Source organism: Silurus meridionalis, chromosome 1 (assembly GCF_014805685.1).
Source record: "Silurus meridionalis isolate SWU-2019-XX chromosome 1, ASM1480568v1, whole genome shotgun sequence".
Classification (NCBI taxonomy): domain Eukaryota; kingdom Metazoa; phylum Chordata; class Actinopteri; order Siluriformes; family Siluridae; genus Silurus; species Silurus meridionalis.
In genome coordinates this window covers 15,647,762-15,666,647 of record NC_060884.1, presented here as the reverse complement: position 1 = coordinate 15,666,647, position 18,886 = coordinate 15,647,762, and the positions used below count along the sequence as shown (strand labels likewise).

The following is an 18,886-nucleotide window of genomic DNA, read 5'->3' as shown; positions in this document are numbered from 1 at the left end:
CACTAAACACTAGAGGGATTAGCTAAAAAAAAAAGCAATCTGGGACAAAAAAATAAATAAATAACTCAAGATGGAAAGCATAATCCCTATTTTAATTTGACTCTGCCTTCTGCTCTGTGCACACTCACCCTCAGGCCACCAGTGTGTGTGTGTGTGTGTGTGTGTGTGTGTGTGTGTGTGTGTGTGTGTGTGTATGTGTGTGTGTTTTGGCCTGCCTGTATTGTCTAGATAGTTGTAATAGACTGTAAAGTGACCTCCAGAAAATGCTTTCGGTTTAGAGATTATCAAAACTTACCAATGATCAGTCCATGTTCAGTCTGCATACATGGAGTTCCACCAACAAACACAGAACACCCAGCCAATGTGCAGCCAATCTCTCTCTCTCTCTCTCTCTCTCTCTATCTATCTATCTATCTATCTCAAGGTCATTACCAGATGCAGATATGGAATTTCAACATATCAGTAACCAAGTACATCAGTACAATTTCATCAATACAATTCAAGTCTGAATTTCTAGACCTAACGTTTGCTTCTTCATAGAATGAGGATGAGACCTTTGATCTGAGCTCTACAAACTGAATTTCAAAACGGATATACATCACTGGTTACCACTGTTTGCATTCTTTTTTTTGTATAACCCTCTATTAGACCACATCCTGTCACCAGGACATACACCAATTCCTTTAACATCTATAGAGGGATCACTTTGGGTATTTTTTAACCTTTGGCTCTGCTTATTCACATCAAAACCTTTATTAAACTTTTATTTTCTCTACTTTCTATATACCTTTATACATAAATATTAAATGCTGAAACAAAGATTTCAGAGTTTTTTGTTATGTTTACACAAAACAATCTGCTACATCAAACAATTAAATTCTTACCCCATGAATCCTTCAGCAGACAAAGGCATAAATTTTAAATTAAATTACATACTTTTGTTGGTGCTTTACAATAAATCGTTAGAACCTCTGATAAAATTTCCAAGGCCTTTCTGTATGTATGTTTAAGTTTCATGTGTGGTCATTCGAGTGGGAATAATTGGACAATCTTGTGAACTGTAATTGACTTGAAATGTTTGGAAAAAAGAGCCAGTGTCTGTTTTACCACTAGGAGAAAACAAATGCATTACATTTTTTAATCTGTATTATTTGAAACTTGTTGATCAGATAACATTTGAGATTGACCAGACTGTTTTGCACTGACAGGAAGTCTATAACAGGAACTTAAAGTCCTCTTTGCTGTTAACCATGGTGAGCACAAACCACATCAAATCATGAGGTACTAAGCTATAATGGGGTATAAAGGGCAGAAAGAGCAGGTCTTCTACTACCATCAACCAAGGACAAGAATCATTGCCATTATGGATACAGGCTCACCCAAACTGGACAGTTAAAAATAAAAACACTTGGTCTTTTTACCTGTCCAGTTCCGATTAGTCTGTGCGCATGAAAGCCTTAGATTCTTAAGGCTCGGCTGACCTCAAAGTTTGATGGACAGTAAGTATATATTGATATAGTATTTTTTTGTAGATTTCTTGCCATACAAACTTATTTACAGACTGCAAATGTGAATTAGAAACAGTATATATATATATATATATATATATATATATATATATATATATAGAGAGAGAGAGAGAGAGAGAGAGAGAGAGAGAGAGAGAGAGAGAGAGAGAGAGAGAGAAGTGAAGAAAAGAGTGCAGGCAGGGTGGAGTGGGTGGAGAAGAGTGACAGGAGTGATTTGTGATAGAAGGGTATCTGCAAGAGTGAAAGGGAAAGTTTATAGGACTGTGGTGAGACCTGCGATGTTGTATGTTTTAGAGACAGTGGCATTGAGTAAAAGACAGGAGGTGGAGCTGGAGGTAGCAGAGCTGAAGATGTTGAGGTTTTCGTTGGGACTGACGAGGATGGACAGGATTAGAAATGAGTTTATTAGAGGGACAGTGCATGTGGGATGTTTTGGAGACAAAGTGAGGGAGGTGAGATTGAGATGGTTTGGACATGTGCAGAGGAGTATGGGGTATATCGGTAGGAGAATGCTGAGGATGGAGCCACCAGGAAGGAGGAAAAGAGGAAGGCCAAGGAGGAGTTTTATGGATGTAATGAAGGAAAACATGCAGGTAGTTGGTTTGAATGAGGAAGATGTAGAGGACAGGGGGATGTGGAGATGGAAGATCCGCTGTGGCGAATCCTAATGGGAGAAGCCGAAAGAAGAAGAAGATATATATATATATATATATATATATATATATATATATATATATATATATATATATATAAATAAGGGACAATACTACAGAAATTAAACTTGGATAGCAGTACACATTCACTGTCGTCTAAAAATAACATCAAATACAGCCATTATTGTCAAAGTGGGGTGTTTATTTGGGGTGTCACCCCTAATAAACATTCCAAAATGGACCAAAATGTCAATATTTTGTGTGAGAACCATTGTTATCTACCACTGCCGGTCTCCCAACACAATGTTTGTGGTCCAGGCCACTAATTATTAGACCACCTATGGCACCTGTTACCTGAAATAAAATTGATCCTAGATCCTTTCTACACACACACATACACACATATACACTGATATACACATATATAGTTGTTTTACCCTGCTTCCTGAGTTGTAAAGGGGAAGTGACAGGTGGGCGGGGTCACATGGGAAAGTCCCAAACTGTGTAACGTTGGCCTGGAAACAAGATGGCAAGAACACGTGATAGAAAATGGAGAGAAAGCAGAAATATCGCAATGTCATAACATGCTTCGTAGTAAAAAAAATAAAAGAATTTAACTTTAACCCTCAGGGCTTTAATAAAGGCATCTACATGGGCAAAAAACGTAAGTGCCTAGTTACCGTGTTTTGGATATGATCGCTCAGGCGAGCTCTACGTGGCGGCTTCCATGAGCGCTCCTTCGTACAACTGTTGACATAATAAAAGCGACTGGAGGCAGGGTCTTGATACTGCTCCCACAGATTTAGTATCTGCAAAGGCTTCTGGCCCGGGAGTGGGTTAGGGACGTCTGTGCCTTGCTTCCTCTGTGTGTCAGGCAATGAATTGTGAGAGGTGAAGGTCTGAAAAGAAAGCAGGATAAGGATAGACTTTTAAAAACATACCAGCATTGTAAATAATATATAAAATATTGTTAAACATACAGTGCTGTGCAATTTTTGTATTTGATATTGCCCAAAGAGCCTGAGTAAATACAAAATAGTCAAGTCAAGTCAAGTTTATTTGTATAGCGCTTTTCACAACAGACATTGCACAAATCAACAGTGATGGTGAATGGTGTGAATTTGTCCCTGATGAGCAAGCTGTGGCTAAAATACAGTTTTTAAATGATAATTTCATTTATTAAGGGAAAATAGCTGTCCAAACCTGCCTGGCCCTATGTGCCCCCCCTCGCTACTATCATAAATAAACATTTTTGGAAAGCTGAGTTTAATTTTACTTGCCACACCCAAACCTGATTACTTGTTGAATCAAGAAATCACTTAAGCTATCTATTACTTTGGTTATCTTTTATAATTTCCTTCATGATTTGAATCATTTAAGTAACAAATATGCAAAAATAAATAAATAAGCACTTTATAGGATAAAAATATATATAGTACTGTACAATACCCCTAAGCATCCTGTCGAGAATGTAAAGGTACCAACATAATGAACATTCTTCTTCCACAGTGCTGATGAATTATCAAAACAATATTTTAAAATTCATTTTCAATAACTGCATGGCTGTGAAACTAGTACCAACTGAAACACTCATGATGGATATACATCGATTACACGTGGACTTTTAAGTATGGCAGACAGGCCACATATAACAGATTATGACACAGCTTCCTGTGAAGAGAAATAGTGAAGTTTTACACAGAAAGGTTATCAGGGCAAAGTGAGAGAAAAAACAAGGCAGGTGAAGGAACAGCAGTTAATAGCTGCTAGACCATTAAGACTAACAGGAAATAACATAATTCATTTTTTTGTTGTTTGGTTTTCTTTTTTTAATGACACCTAGGTTGATATGAGACTTTTAGTTTCATGAGGCTTTTCAGGCTATTACTTTTAGGCTTTAGGTTAAGTTTTTACTATAGTATAATGAATTATAAGTATAATATACTGATTATAAGTGTTAGTTTCACACAAATACAGTCATACACATAAGTATGAGTAATGAATTACATTCAAAAATGAATAAAGACAATCAACATGAAAATGGATAAAGCATGAAGCAGAATGAGAGACCAATGAACCGGATCAACACATCTATCTGAAGAAAAAAAAAAACTGAATCACAGACTAAAATTTGTTGTTGCTGGAAATCACTTCAAGCTTTAACTCACTTAATCACTGACTGTAATGTATTTCATTATCTCGAACTACACAACATCTATCCAAGGTAAAATGATTTGCCTAAAAAGGTTGAAAAGTGACGAGGTTTTTAAGGTCTTACATTGAAGTAACTCTATTGAGAATTGACACGCATGTAACAGTCACTCACCACCAGGGGGCTGCTCTTGAATATTAACAGCAGTAGAGAAAGCAGAAGATGAAATGACAATGTTCTATATCCTGTTGTTACGTTGTTAACTACTTGACAAACACATTCATATGTAGGTCATTGCAGAATATTCTAAGTAAACAGCTGTCTGAAATGGCAATTTCCTTTCATATAAAGACAGGGTTTGAGAAAGTGAAAATGGAGAAAGTCTATTTCTATAGTGCTTTTTACAATGCAGATTGTCTCAAAGCAGCTTCACTTAACTTAAGAATTTAAGGGAATTGTGTGTTTATCTCTGATGAGCAAGCCTGGGGCAACTGTGGCAATTAAAAACTCCCTTAGATGGTATGAGGAAAGCATATGGATTCACCAACATGTTGTCTAGATCGGGCTGGCCATCAAAACTCGATGATCCAGCTGGGAGAACATTGATCACAGAAGCTTCCATAAGGCCAATTACAAGGCTTTATGGCTGGGACTACCTGGTCTGTGAATTTGAAAACTATCTCACAAGCTTTACACAAAGCTGGCCTGTATGACAGGATGGCAAGAAAGAAGTCTGCCCTACTCAGTCGTGTTTGTTCTATGCTACACAATAAAACCATCTGCAATGGTGTAATAAAACCTTAATAGACCTTTTTGGACTGAACTCCAAGCGCTAAAATTTCAGGTGAAAAATCCAACACAGCACACCACCCAAAACACACCATAACTACTGTGAAGAACGATAGTGCCAGCATTATTTTGTGGGGGTCTTCAGCTGGGACAGGGCGAATGGTCAGGATTGAAATGGATACTGCCAAGTACATGTATGTTATTCCTTATAATTGTAAGTTCGTCCCTAATAAGCAAGTTAATGGCAACTGTGGCAAGGAAAAACTCCCTGAGATGGCATGAGGAAGAAACCTTGAGAGAAACCAGACTCAAAAGAAGAACTGGGTTGAACAGAATGTCCATTTATTAAAGTTAAACATTGTTGAGGTGTGCAGTGATAGATCATTAAAGGACAGGAAGATGAATGTCCTTGATTAGCCAAGGCAGAGCCCTGACTTAAATTCAATAGAAAATCTGTGGATGGACTTGAATTATTGACACTCACTATAGAATTTAACTAAAGCATGTCTGCAAGGACGAATGGGCAAATATTCCCTAATCTACTCATAGGTGCTAGTATAAAGATTTTTATAATCCAAAAAGAATAATGGCTGTATTTAAAGCAAAAAGGTGGCTCTACAAAGTACTATATCAGGAGACTGATGACTTTTCAACCCTGTAATTTTTATTATTTCTGGAAACGTTTTATTTTTAATGATTTTTTAAATAAAGTTATTATTACTTTACTATTTCAAAGCTGTATGAATAATATTTTTATTAAAGTCTGTGCTAAAGGATATGGCAGGAAACATATGCATTCAGCCATCGATAACAATGCTGCTCTCATATAAAATACATTTGTGCATAGTATATATTTTCAGCTTTAAGTTTAAAATTGTATTGTATTCAATGCTACATTTTCACAGCAACTACTATTTTCACAGCAGCCCTAACTAATGAAGTCATGTATAACACTTCCTCTATCTCAAACACCATTTTAACCTGAAGCAAGCTCTCCAAGTTTCAGTACACATATTTAGCATCTGGAGATATTCATATGTTACTTCCATATCTGTTGTGGAGAGGAAACTGTTGTGGTTTAAATGAAGTCTTTTTTCAGCTATCGGCACCTTCGCTCATTGTTTTTACTAATGTGCACATGCTGACTGTGACCCCTGACTGGCTTTACTACACACACTATTGATGGATTCCAATCGAAGTAAAAATATGTTTGCCTTTGGTATAGAGTATTATACAACAATGCTGTTTAATGCTCTGATCTAATCTGGTGATTCACAATCTATAAAAGCATAGCACTGACAATAATTCTGACTACAGTATTTACATACATATGTCCAATCACTTTAATATGTAACCATTTCAATCTTGGGTGCTTGTATGCCTGTTGGATCTTAAGGGAAGTGGTAGCTCAGTGGTTAAGGTGTTAGACTTCTGAAGAGAAGGTCATGAGTTCAAATCTAAACACTATCAAGCTGCAAATTCTTAACCATTAACAGGGATAACTGTCAGTTGCTGTGATATGAGTGTACATAACAAGATGGTGTAGATGTGTGGTTACATTAATAGATTATTGAAATGTGTGTCCTCTTTGGTTTGGTGGAATTTCCTGTGAGGAGACGTTTAGGGAACATTTATAAAAGATGTCTGCAGTGTCAGCAATTCAAGTTTTTTTCGTCTTATTAACTTCTAAATTAATAGAGGGCCTGCTGAGGAACTCGCTGCTGAAAGAAAAATATCGTAACATATTCTTTTATAATGAATCAGTTTAAAATTTTGCCAAATCGCTGAAGTCTAAGAGGAAGAAAACATTTTGGGACATGCTGGTTTTGGAAATGACGAAAAAGGAGACAGTAAATGCGACAGTGAGATTCTCACTTCTCACTACATATTCTAAAAAAATCATGAGCTCACCATTAGCAGGAAGGGTGTATGTGTGTATGTGTATGTGTGTGTATGAATGTGTGCGGGGTTTGGGTTATACTGAATGCCACTACAAAGGATACACTATCAAAGTCAAAGTCTCTATAGAAATAAAACTTGGATATACGTTAAAGTTGTCAGTGTGCAGCTTGTATAGCAGTATAGATTTACTGTCTTTTGAAAATAACTCAACATATTGTCAAAATAACTGGCAACAAAAATAAATACACCCTAAGTAAACATTTCAAAACTGTGTCAATATTTTTTATGAGCACCATTGTTGTCTAGCACTGCCATAATCCTCTTGGGCATGGAATTCACCAGAGCTGCACAGGTTGTTGTTGGGATCCTCTTTCACTCCTGTATAATGACATCACAGAGCTACTATATGTTAGATACATGCCGCTTCTGCAACTTCTGCTTGAGGATGCGCCAGAGGTGCTCAATAGAGTTCAGGTCTGGAGACATACTTGGCTACTCCATCACCTTTACCTTCAGTAAGGCAGTTGTCAACTTGCCGGTGTGTTTGGGCTAATTTTTATGCTGGAAAACTGCTGTTCGGCACAGTTTTTGAAAGAAGGGCATCAAGTTCTGCTTCTGAACGTCACAGTACATGTTAGAATTCATGGTACGCCTCACCATGGCGTCGCCGCACATGCTGGACACCAACTGAACCATTTTAGTCTCATCGGACCACAGAACTCATTCCTCACAGGACTGGTTCCATTAATTTAAGCTCTTGGTCTTTAGCAAACTGTTTGCAGGCTTTCTTATGAGCCAGCTTCAGGAGAGGCTTACTTTAGGAATGAGAGCCATGCAAACCGACTTGTTGCAGCGCACGGCACATGGTTTGAGCACTGACTGCACTGATGATAAGAGAACACTCTGGCTTCTGCAACCTTTAAAGCAATGCTGGCAGCACTTATGATACGTCTCATTTTTTTAAAGTCAGCTTCTGCACCTGACGCACAGCACGAGGACTCAACGTCTTTGATCGACCCTTGCGAGGCCTGTCCTGAGTGAAACCTGTCTTCGAAAACCTTTGTATGACCGTGGCCACTATACTCTTACTCAGTTTCAGTGATCTTTTTATAGCCTAGGCCATCTTTGTGTAGCAAGAAATAAAATTCTCAGATCCTCAGAGAGTCTTTGCCATGAGGTGCCATTTTGATCATCCAGTGGTCAGTATGAGAGAATTGTACTCAAAGCACCACATTTGAACTGCTCTAATAGAAGATACAAAAATTTGTATGGTCCTGTCAAGCAGACAAAAACATGAACATGATGAATAGAACTTGTGGCTTTGCACTCTATGTACTCACTATTGTTGGCAGCTATTTAGACAATAATGGCTGTATGTTGAGTTATTTTCAGAGGACAGTAAATCTGTACTGCTACACAAGCTGCACATTGACTACTCTAAAATATCCAAGTTTAATTTCTATAGAATTGTCCTTTGAGAAGATATACTAAAATAGTTACTGTATGTATGCACAATGCATACTCTATGGACACCTGAAACTTGAAAGTTTGTGGACACCTGACCATAAGATCTGTGTGTGTTTTTCTAACATCCCATTCCACATTTAGTCCCCATTTGCTGATATAAAAACCTCCACTCTTCTGGGAAGATGTTCCACTTGATTTTGGACAGCGGTTGTAGGGATTTGTGCTAATTTAGCCACAAGGGCATTAGTAAAGTCAGGTACTGATGTAGGGGGAAGAGATCAGTTGTACAGTCATCATTTAAATTCCTCTGAAAGGTATTTAATCGATTTGAGGTCAAAGCTATATAGCAGGCTATTTTATATCTTCCGGTCCTAACCATGTAAGTCATATCTTCATGGAACTGGCTTTGTGCACAGAGGCACTGTCATGCTGAAACAGGTTTACGTATCATAGTTCAAATGAAGGGAAAATGTAATGCTACCACATCCAAAGACAGTTATCAGTTTGGTGAAAAACCACATACGCATGAAAAAGCCAGTGGTGCCAATACTTTTTGATATAAAAGAATATATCAAAATATTTAGAAAATAACCAATTAATTGATTTAGCCAATGCTGAAAAAAGCACATGAAAGGTTAATGTATAAAAAATAATGACCCTGCTGCTTTCCAAGGAAAGTCTAGTGCAGTCTAGTGTTACAATATTTTTTTCAAATAAAATCTAGACTAATTAATGTCTTTATAATTACATAGTTAGATCTGATGAAATTATTTATAGTCTGAGATGAGTCAATCTGTGTATTGAAAACTTCTTTGTTAACTAAAATGAATGCAACTAAATTAGATAATCCTCTTACAGGCTTGAATGAAGAAAGAATTTGGTTGTTGTTGCTTGTTCATTTCTAAAACAAAGTATTTATTATTTATGCTAATCATCTACAGCTGAACTGCAGGCTAATCCATTAAAAAAACTGTTACATCCTCGTTCTTCAATGGAGGTTTTGGTAACAAAGCGAAAGAAAAAAAAAAAAATGTATTGCAGCAGTATAAAACCCATTGAATGTAGATATGGCATCAAACCAAGTGTTCTTTCCCAATACATTACTGATAAGCTTCACAGTTAATCCATAATCACAAAGAAAAATACAGTGTAATATAGTGGAAATACAGGTACATCTCAATAAATTAGAATATCATTAAAAAGTTGATTTATTTTAATAATTCAATACAAAAAGTGAAACTCGTATACTATATAGATATATCACACACAGACTGATACATTTCAAGTGTTTATTTCTTTTAGTTTTGATGATTTTGGCTTTTACATAAACCAACCAATCTAAAAAAACTAGAATACGTAAATTTTTTTGTGAATTATTGGCCTTCTGGAAAGTATGTTCATTTATTGTATATGTACTTAATACTTGGTAGGGGCTCCTTTTGCTTTAATTACTGCCTCAATTCGGCTTGGCATGGAGTTGATCAGTCTGTGGCACTGCTGAGGTGGTGTGGAAGCCCAGATTTCTTTGACAGTGGCCTTCAGCTCATTTGCATTTTTTGTTCTCTTGTTTCTCATTTTCTTTTTTGACAATACATACATAGATTCTCTATGGTGTTTAGGTCTGGTGAGTTGTGCGGACCTTGGACCTGATAAAACACAGTGGACCAACACCAGCAGATGACACGACTCTCCAAACCACCACTGACTGTGCAAACTTTACACTAAACCTCAAGCAACTTGGAATCTGTGCCTCTCCTCTCTTCTTCCAGACTCTGGGACCTTGATTTCCAAATGCTAAATTCTCTTTCCTTTCATCTGAAAAGTTGACTTTGGCCCACTGAGCAACAGTCCAGTCCTTTTTGTCCTTTGACCAGGTAAGACACCTCTGACGTTGTCTCTGGCTCAGGGTTGGCTGTTGACACAAGGATTGTGTCAGTTGTAGTCCATGGACTCATCTGTGGAGGGCTGGCTCTTGAAGCACTGACTCCAACTGCAGTCCACTCTTTGTGAATCTCCACCAAATTCTTGAATGGGATTTGTTTCACCTTTTTCTACCATTTTTCCCTTCAATTCAACTTTCTATTCATCGATTAATCAGACTAAGAAATTATTTAAAGGCTCAGGGAACCAATATTGAACTTTTTCACAATATTCTAATTTTCTGAGATACTGAATTTTGGGTTTTCACTAGCTTAAAGCCATAATCATAAAAATTTAAATAAATAAACACTTCAAATATATTAGTCTGTGTGTGATGAATCTATATAATATATGAGTTTCACTTTTTGTATTGAATTACTAAAAAAAAAAAACTTTTAAATGATATTCTAATTTATTGAGATACACCTGTATAAAAAAAAACATCAATCCTCTTTATATTCAAACATTACTATTTCCTTTCCATATCCAACTGCAGTCTTTACCTTTTTGTCACAAAATATGATATCAGATTTAAATTAAAATTCTCACCAATACCCGATCCACAATTTGTTGGTATCAGAATCATAATGATAATGGGTAGGATCAGTGTCACAGTGCAACATGTTCATGTGTACAGCGACTTGTGTAAAATGGGCCGTGCTAACTGCTACATGTTACCAGTAGCCCCCGCTGATAGAAAATTTGCGTTTCTAGTGGTTCTATTAGTGGTTCTATGAGCCACTATTAAGTCAGTTGACTTCAGCGCTTTAGTAATAGCAATTTACAATCTCATTTAGCTACCAAGCTAGTGAGCTAACTTGTTGCCTATGGGCTCGGTGCTACACAAAATCCTCTGACGTGAATACACTAAAATACAGCCTTACACAAACAAATAGCTCAGTAGGAATAACCTGAAAAGAAACTAAATATTGATCACCACCTTGAGCTTAAGCAAGCAAAGTTAGAGAACAACAATGGTGATTATGTCAACAACACACGGAGTATCGGTACAAAACATAAACACCAGACACGGTAAGCTTTTTGTAAATAAATATTTGTTGAAGGTGTGCGCTTTTGCACATCAACACTCTTCTCATCCCAAACCTTATACTACAGCACTTCACTACTTACATGCAGTTACTAAATATCTTTCTGCAAATACCCTACGATTGGAAATACCTACTCAAATTTAATATTATATGCATCAGATTTTAATAGTGAAATTTAATTTTACTTAACAGAAATATTTTCTTTAAATTATCACAGTTAGCCTGTCTGATAGCAACTTAACTAACACATTGATGTGAGAAAAATATATCACATAATACTTATTTCTCTATACATGAATATGTGTATGTGGGGGTACGTGTGTATATGTTACCTGGATGTTTCCATCGGTGTGTTTGCGAGTGTTGCTTGCCACATCCCACTGACTGAAGGACTTCGGGGAGCTGTTTGGACTTGGCCTGGTGATGTGCAGTTCCCCATATGGGTTTAGAGGCAGGTGACTTGAGCTCTTGCTGCGTGGTATTAGAGACCCCGGTACCTTGAGATGACTAGAAGGAGAAGGTGATGTCGAGCTGGGTAACCTGGTGAAATGCTGTCCCGGTGTGCCTTTTCCTATGTACGTGTTCTTAAAAGCACTGTTACTGTTCAGGTCCTCCATGGAACGACAAAATTCTTTACTAGGTGCTGAGCATGAAAAATACAGGAAGACAATTAGAGTAGACTTACAATAGAGTAGAATACAATACTCACATAAAACAGAAATGACAAGACTATAGCCTATTAGACCCACTCTCATACATACATAAGACCCGGTTTTCAAAATTTACCAATCTAGCCGGATTTTCATGTGGTAAAGAGTATTTTTCTCAACAACACGACACTGAACGACGTCTGAACACTGCTAAGTAAACATCCCTGCGTGTCCTGGGTGGTATTCAAATCAGCAAGCTTTGAGTGTGGTGTCCTATAGCACTGATCCTCACTGGCTACTACTCAACAACCAAAACTGAGCTGACTGAAATCTGATTTGTCCTGATCTCCAAAACCAAACCACATTAAAAGCCCTGCTTTATGGTTAACCTGCATCACTTCCCTCTACTAATGAAAGCACAAACTCTCGATTAGTTAAAACCATTACATTTTTAGATTGATTGTTTTGCAATAGCAGATGACATTTTTTTATCCTAATTAAAGGGTGTTTATTTTTTTTGCTTGGATTTTTTTATTTATTTTATTAATAATACAATTATTCCAGATTTTCAATTTCATTTTTAAAAGCATGAAAGAGAAAAGTATTACAAGCTTAAACTCAACAAAACTATATTAATAATAATCATAAAATAATTACTTGAGTCTTGTAATACAATTTTCCTGCATGTTACAAATAGATGAGTCTTTTTTATAGCAGACTGCATACAATTGAAACATATATTAATTTGTTTGTCTCCATTATAAAAAGAGATCATTCTTTTTTAGATATAAAAATATTTTTTTTAAGTAAAACATTTCACTTAAGTAAGATTTGAGCTACTCTACCACCACAGATATATTTGCATTTATACCATATGACCAAGGTTTGTGGAAATTCTACTATCACACCCATATATGCTTGTTGAACATCCCATATCTGATATATTCCTTCTTTGTTGTATTTAAATTGTACTTTTTCTGGAAAGGCTTTCCACTAGAATGATTTTAGAGTCCAGCTATCGAGATTTTCCCATTCAGACACAAAAGTATTTGTGAAATCAGGTACTTAGTGTGTCTTCTGGTGTGCAGTTGGGTGTGTAGTATATGTCAAAGGTGTTCAGTTGGAGGAGAAAAAGCACCTTTTTCTTTTTTCTATATAATGATGGGCTTAAAACATTGTGCTAGTGGATTGTAGAAGAACCACATATGGTTGTGATGATCAGGTTTCCCCAAACCTTTAGCCAAATAAAGTTCTTCTTATCTTATATACTTGTACATATTATTGAATTTTTATGAATACCTGTGAAGAATTCACAAATTCAGATAAATTGTGTTGCCCATCAATAAATGAGAGATGAAGCTGTTACTTTTAAGATTTTCCTGACACAGTAATGGCTTCAGGGCAAACATATTAATTTCAAGAGAGAAAACGGAGAAGCCTCAGAAAAAAGACTAGCCAAACATGTTCCTCAACATAAAATGACCATAAAAAACAAAGTATGTTTCTTAAATTAATAAGAAAAATAATCATTAACCAATTGAGAAGTTCTGTTAAAAGACCTTTGAGTTTATAACTGTCATACACACTGAATACACACAAAAAGAAACATATTTACACATAAAGAAACTAGTTGCCTCCATCTCCCTTTCATGACACTTACAGCATTTACACTAAGACAAAGACACACACACACACACACACACACACACACACACACACACACACACACACACACACACAATACCTGAGCACTGTATCTGAGAGCACGGGCTGTGTGATTCGCAAGCCATGAGATAGGAATGTCGAGGTGAGGCTGCTGTTTGACTGCTGACTTGTGCTGAGTGCAGTGTGTTGACCGGCACCTCGGTGACATAGGTGGCAGGTACGTACAGTGGCTTAGCTTTCTTGCCAACTCCGATCCTCTGTACCTGCCACCAGTCAGAGTTTGTCTTTTTCAGCAAAAGAAAGCGCTCACCGTCGTGTATGGAGACAGTGCGGCCATCAGCGCCACGGTATGAGTAGTCATACTGGGCCTCCAGAACAACAATGTCAGGTGTCAGTGATGCCCTGCTGACTGGTAGGCTGTGGGTGGGACTGCTCCTGCTCCGGTACCAGCTGCCTGACAACATGACTCTTAGTGGCACCAGGTGGAAGGGCTGATGCCACAGTAGCAGCTAGCAATCTTGGACAGTGGGAGAAGACAGAGTAATGCCCATTGTGGCATGCTCTGAAAAATGTGGTGAGAAAAGAGATTAGCACATCCCAGGAATTCCACATACACACAGACACACACACACACCATGTCCAACATACAGTACACTGTAAATTTGAATGAATCTGCACACCCTACACTGTAATCCATTAAATTAAAAGTTTACAATATTCTCTCCCCCATTGGAGACTGTTCATACAAGTGTAGCCTCAATCCAGGTAGTAGAATACATTAACCTCAAAGGCAGACTGTACAGTTTAAATGCTATACTAGCTTATTTCAAACAGATTTTTATCTTGATAGTATTCCTAAACTCTGAACTATTTGTACTATGAAAAATTAGAATATTTTTTTTGATAAAGACTACAAAATGAAAGAGACTTCTGTAAGTCAATCTGAAAAAAGGCATTCTGTCAAATGTTGTAAATGTCAGTGTAAGTAGTAATATATGCACACTTTATGTAGGTAGTGGTCCCAATGGCCAGTTTGTGTGGTTACACAGAACATATAAAGGGCTCCGTTGCCAAGTTGTGTGATGGTGTCACAACAGAACGCCATTTTTTTAGATGCCATTACAATTCCACTTGCAGATTAGCACTGTAGCAAATCTTAGCTGTAATAAATAGTTTCTGAGAAAATTGAAAATTACAGCATATCATATTGATCATGTTGGCCCCAGACTCTTCAAAGTCATTACCTAAACTGACTGGATTTTAAGTTGTGTGGTAATCAATATAAGCATTCATTTGGCATATAAATAATTTTTAAGAGTCACATTTTTTATTTTATTTTTTTAAATAATCTGCTGAAAGTAACATTTGTGAACTAGTCCAGGCCCTGTAGTTAAAATACTAGTTGACTCATATCGTTATATGTAGTATTGATCAATGGCCCAGTTTGTATTGTTTATATTTTATAAACAATTTTATATATAATTTAACTACAATGCCACGGAACTTTAAGATTATACCTCACAACAAGCAGACTGTTTTTTTATTTATAAAACGTAAGTCGCATCCCTCAGCAGTGGTTTATTTTTTAACTTAATTGTCATCATGTCACCTGCCGAAAGCTGATAGTGGTCATCATTGGAAATCCTCCTCCAGAGTAACACAAAGGCACAGTATGACAAATTTTAGCTCAATTGAACAAGTGTTCCCTGAGAAACTTATTTAAAATATTACAGAATGTTACAACATACCCTATAAAAGACCACACAGTAACCAGTGCAAACATTCTTACAATCTTGTCCAGAACATGTCTTTTAATTTTTCGAACAGTCCATAGAATAGCTTAAGCAAACCAATCACCAGCCAGTAGGAATTTTATTGGTATGTGGCAACCATGCTAATTAATTCATCTTTTAGCACATCAGCGTAATTAGATGTCAAAATAAGTGAGCTGAGGTAAATGGTACTTCATTCTTTTTTGGTACAGCAAAGAAGTTTTCGGTTTTACAAGACATAATCTGAATCCGAAAAGACTGCTGTGCTACAGCACTACCACCAATCTGATCAGACTTGTTAGTATTACCTCAGTAGTGGGAGGCATTACTACTTATTATTCTGCAGATCTACAATTATCAAAATCACCTACAAATATTGTATTACATACCTCTTAGTACTCAGTACTCAGCTACTCAATGGTTAATCAGATAATGTATTATACAATAAGCAAGGTTAGTGACATGTTCATCGGCCATGATAAAATGTTTAATATACGATATGTGTTAGATCTCTACAGAAAATGCTTGAATGCTTATATAATCAATTCAACAATTTCATCTTCAATCCAAAATATTTTCAATAATTTGGACAGGAGTTTCTTAGTATTTTTGTATGCACCCTTTTAACTTTAACGAGTGAATTTGACCTGGCCGGGACCTGTTGTGGCAAATTTGCAACAAAGTATAGCAAAGTAGTTCTCAGATGATTGAAGAAATCAAGGAGCACTCAGGGCTCCAAAAAAATGAGACTTTATTACAAAGAATTAAAACTGATTAGCTTCATATAATTATTGAAGACCATACAGTCTAAACACACTTCTTTATACCCTTCTTTATGCCATTCTACATTTTTCAGTACAACTTTCGCTTATTATATCAATCTTCTGCTAAACAGGTGTATAACTTTCCCTTTACACATCAGTTATCTTTCATGTGTGCCGCTTTGGGTTTCCCCACATTTTCCACATTTATTCTCATAACTGTGGTGCAGGCTCATTCTGATCATAATTAAAATAAGATAACATTAAACAGTAATTTACACCCATATGAGGTAAACGTGTTCACCTAAGAAGAACCCACCACCAGTATTAGGCCCATGTTCAATGACAGCTCAGCACTAAAAACAATTTAACATTGTGATAATATACATCTACAGCAAGGGCTTTGCACATGTGCAGAAACAGTCTATCTCACTAAACAGACAGAAAATCAATAGTTATGCGCCAGTCATCTAAAGTTCCATGACAGGACCTTCACATAATGATCCTTTATTAGCCTTGCTACTGAATATAAATCTAAATTTATACTTGAATATGTTTTGATCAAAATAATTTAGATATTTTAATTTAACATAATTTGATGATATAAAAATATCATATTATTGAATACCATAGACTCCACATTTTTGTTTAAAAGATTAATGATGAAATTGATTAATGGTAAATATGACCTTATGTACAACATGGCCAGTATCTTAAAATTTGCGTATATGTAAATAGAATCTTGCAAAATCATGAATGGTAAAAATATAAAATGTTTAACTTTTAATTTCTTCATACCATGTCTTGCATTTACATTCTTTCTGACAAGGTTCATGTCTCAGAAAATAGGTCAATGTAAACCTTCAGTTTATTTCTAATTTTAAATGAAGTAAATATCCTAGATTTTCAATGTCTCACACATTTGGCCATTATTGTACATTTTTTAAAGGGAAATATGTTTCTCTTAACATGTATGAATCTCAACACCAAGGGGGAAAAACTTCAGTTAAAGATTCCATTCCTGTTTCATGGGCAGAACCACCACCTTTCATACATTCATAACCGAAATCCTGCTAAAATGTAAAGTCAAGTCAATTTTATTTCTATAGCGATTTTCACATCATACATTGTCTCAAAGCAGCTTTACAGAATTTTAAGAGTTAAGGTGAATGGTGTGTATTTATCCCTGATGAGCAAGCCATTTCTACTGTGGCAAGGAAAAACTCCCTAAGATGTTAGAGGAAGAAACCTTGAAAGGAACCAGACTCAAAAGTGGAACCCATCCTCATTTGGGTGATATCAAGAGTGTAATTATAAATCTTTAAAAAGATGATGTGTTTGGTTTATGATGAAAAAACTTCATCATCGTCATCCAGTAAACATCAGTCTCTTTCTTATCACCTGAACTACAAGTCACTCACGGCGCTTAAATACGAGCTTCAACACTGTCTCATGTTGTATACTTTCTTGAGAAAACAATTACTGAACTGCTTCTTTTATTACGGCATTTTTAGAAGGTAATTAATAAAACATTTTGAAACTTTGTCCTTGTTAATCTAAGAGTGTGAGCGCTCTTCTCTGTTTAAAGATGACAGACAAAATGGCAGACAGTATCTGATACAAAATGTGATTAAGCTTATGTCTGTTTCCTGATTGCATTTCCTTTTCTAATCATAGCATTAAGCTCCCTCTGAAATACCTTAAACAATAAAAGAAACACAACATTTCAGAGAGAGAGATAGAGAGAGAGAGAGAGAGAGAGAGAGAGAGAGAGAGAGAGAGAGAGAGAGAGAGAGAGAAAGAGAAGTATGCATGTGGCATACAGTTATTTTTTTACTGATACCACCAACTCATAAATATAATTGTACTGATATTTGTCTTTGTAATTTGGGGACCAGATACAATTGCTATGCTATACTCAAATTATTTCAATAAAAACATTACTAATATCCAACTTTTTTTAATTATCTGAATCATTTTGTATACAGTATACACACTGTGAACAATCCAATCTCTGCACAGCTAGAACAACTTTTACAAATCTGATCTAATCATCATATACTCTAATGGTTAGCTCTGATAAATGTTATACATAGCTTGCTTTAATAATGTCTTCAAAATCATGTGCTGATACCAACAGTATACTCAAACTCTGCTCTGAAAGACGAACGAAAAATATTTGAACTCATGATTGAAGTTTCTGACTGAATTTCCATCCTCTCATGAATGCAGTAGGAATAGAATAAATAATGTAAACAGCAAGCAGGTTGATGTTGGAACATCTTGCTATACAAGAGGTAAACAAGGCCACAGCCTGGCTTCCTGCATGCATAATGTGCATGTGTGTGTGTGTGTGTGTGTGTGTGTGTGTGTGTGTGTGAGTGTGAGCACAACAAGAGAATGGAGGATTCTTAATCCTTACTGCAGAGAGTAGTGTGCTTAAGCGATGCTTAGTGTGGTTTATGTTAAAAACCAAACCACCTTTTCACCATATGGAGCACATGTGTACTCCCACACACCCAGTGACACACATATCTGGTACACACAAAAACATTTCAGCAGCTGTGAGGTACAATT

The 18,886-nt window shown here is 36.3% G+C and overlaps 1 protein-coding gene across 2 annotated transcripts in view; it reads right to left on the bottom strand.

The window, feature by feature from the left end:
• arhgap9 (Rho GTPase activating protein 9) overlaps positions 1-18,886 on the bottom strand; it is a 48,658-nt gene that overhangs the window by 20,938 nt on the left and 8,834 nt on the right. Inside the window, exons 2-5 of one of the 2 annotated variants that reach the window (XM_046849690.1) lie at positions 13,856-14,338; positions 11,794-12,104; positions 2,863-3,081; positions 2,620-2,697 (exon numbers count right to left, since the gene is read on the bottom strand). In XM_046849690.1, coding sequence (XP_046705646.1) covers positions 2,620-2,697; positions 2,863-3,081; positions 11,794-12,104; positions 13,856-14,240 — 993 coding nt within the window. In that variant the 5' untranslated portion in view covers positions 14,241-14,338. Of the gene's footprint in view, positions 1-2,619; positions 2,698-2,862; positions 3,082-11,793; positions 12,105-12,247; positions 12,300-13,855; positions 14,339-18,886 lie in introns of those variants that run through there. The other variant, XM_046849698.1, reaches the window with a different exon arrangement.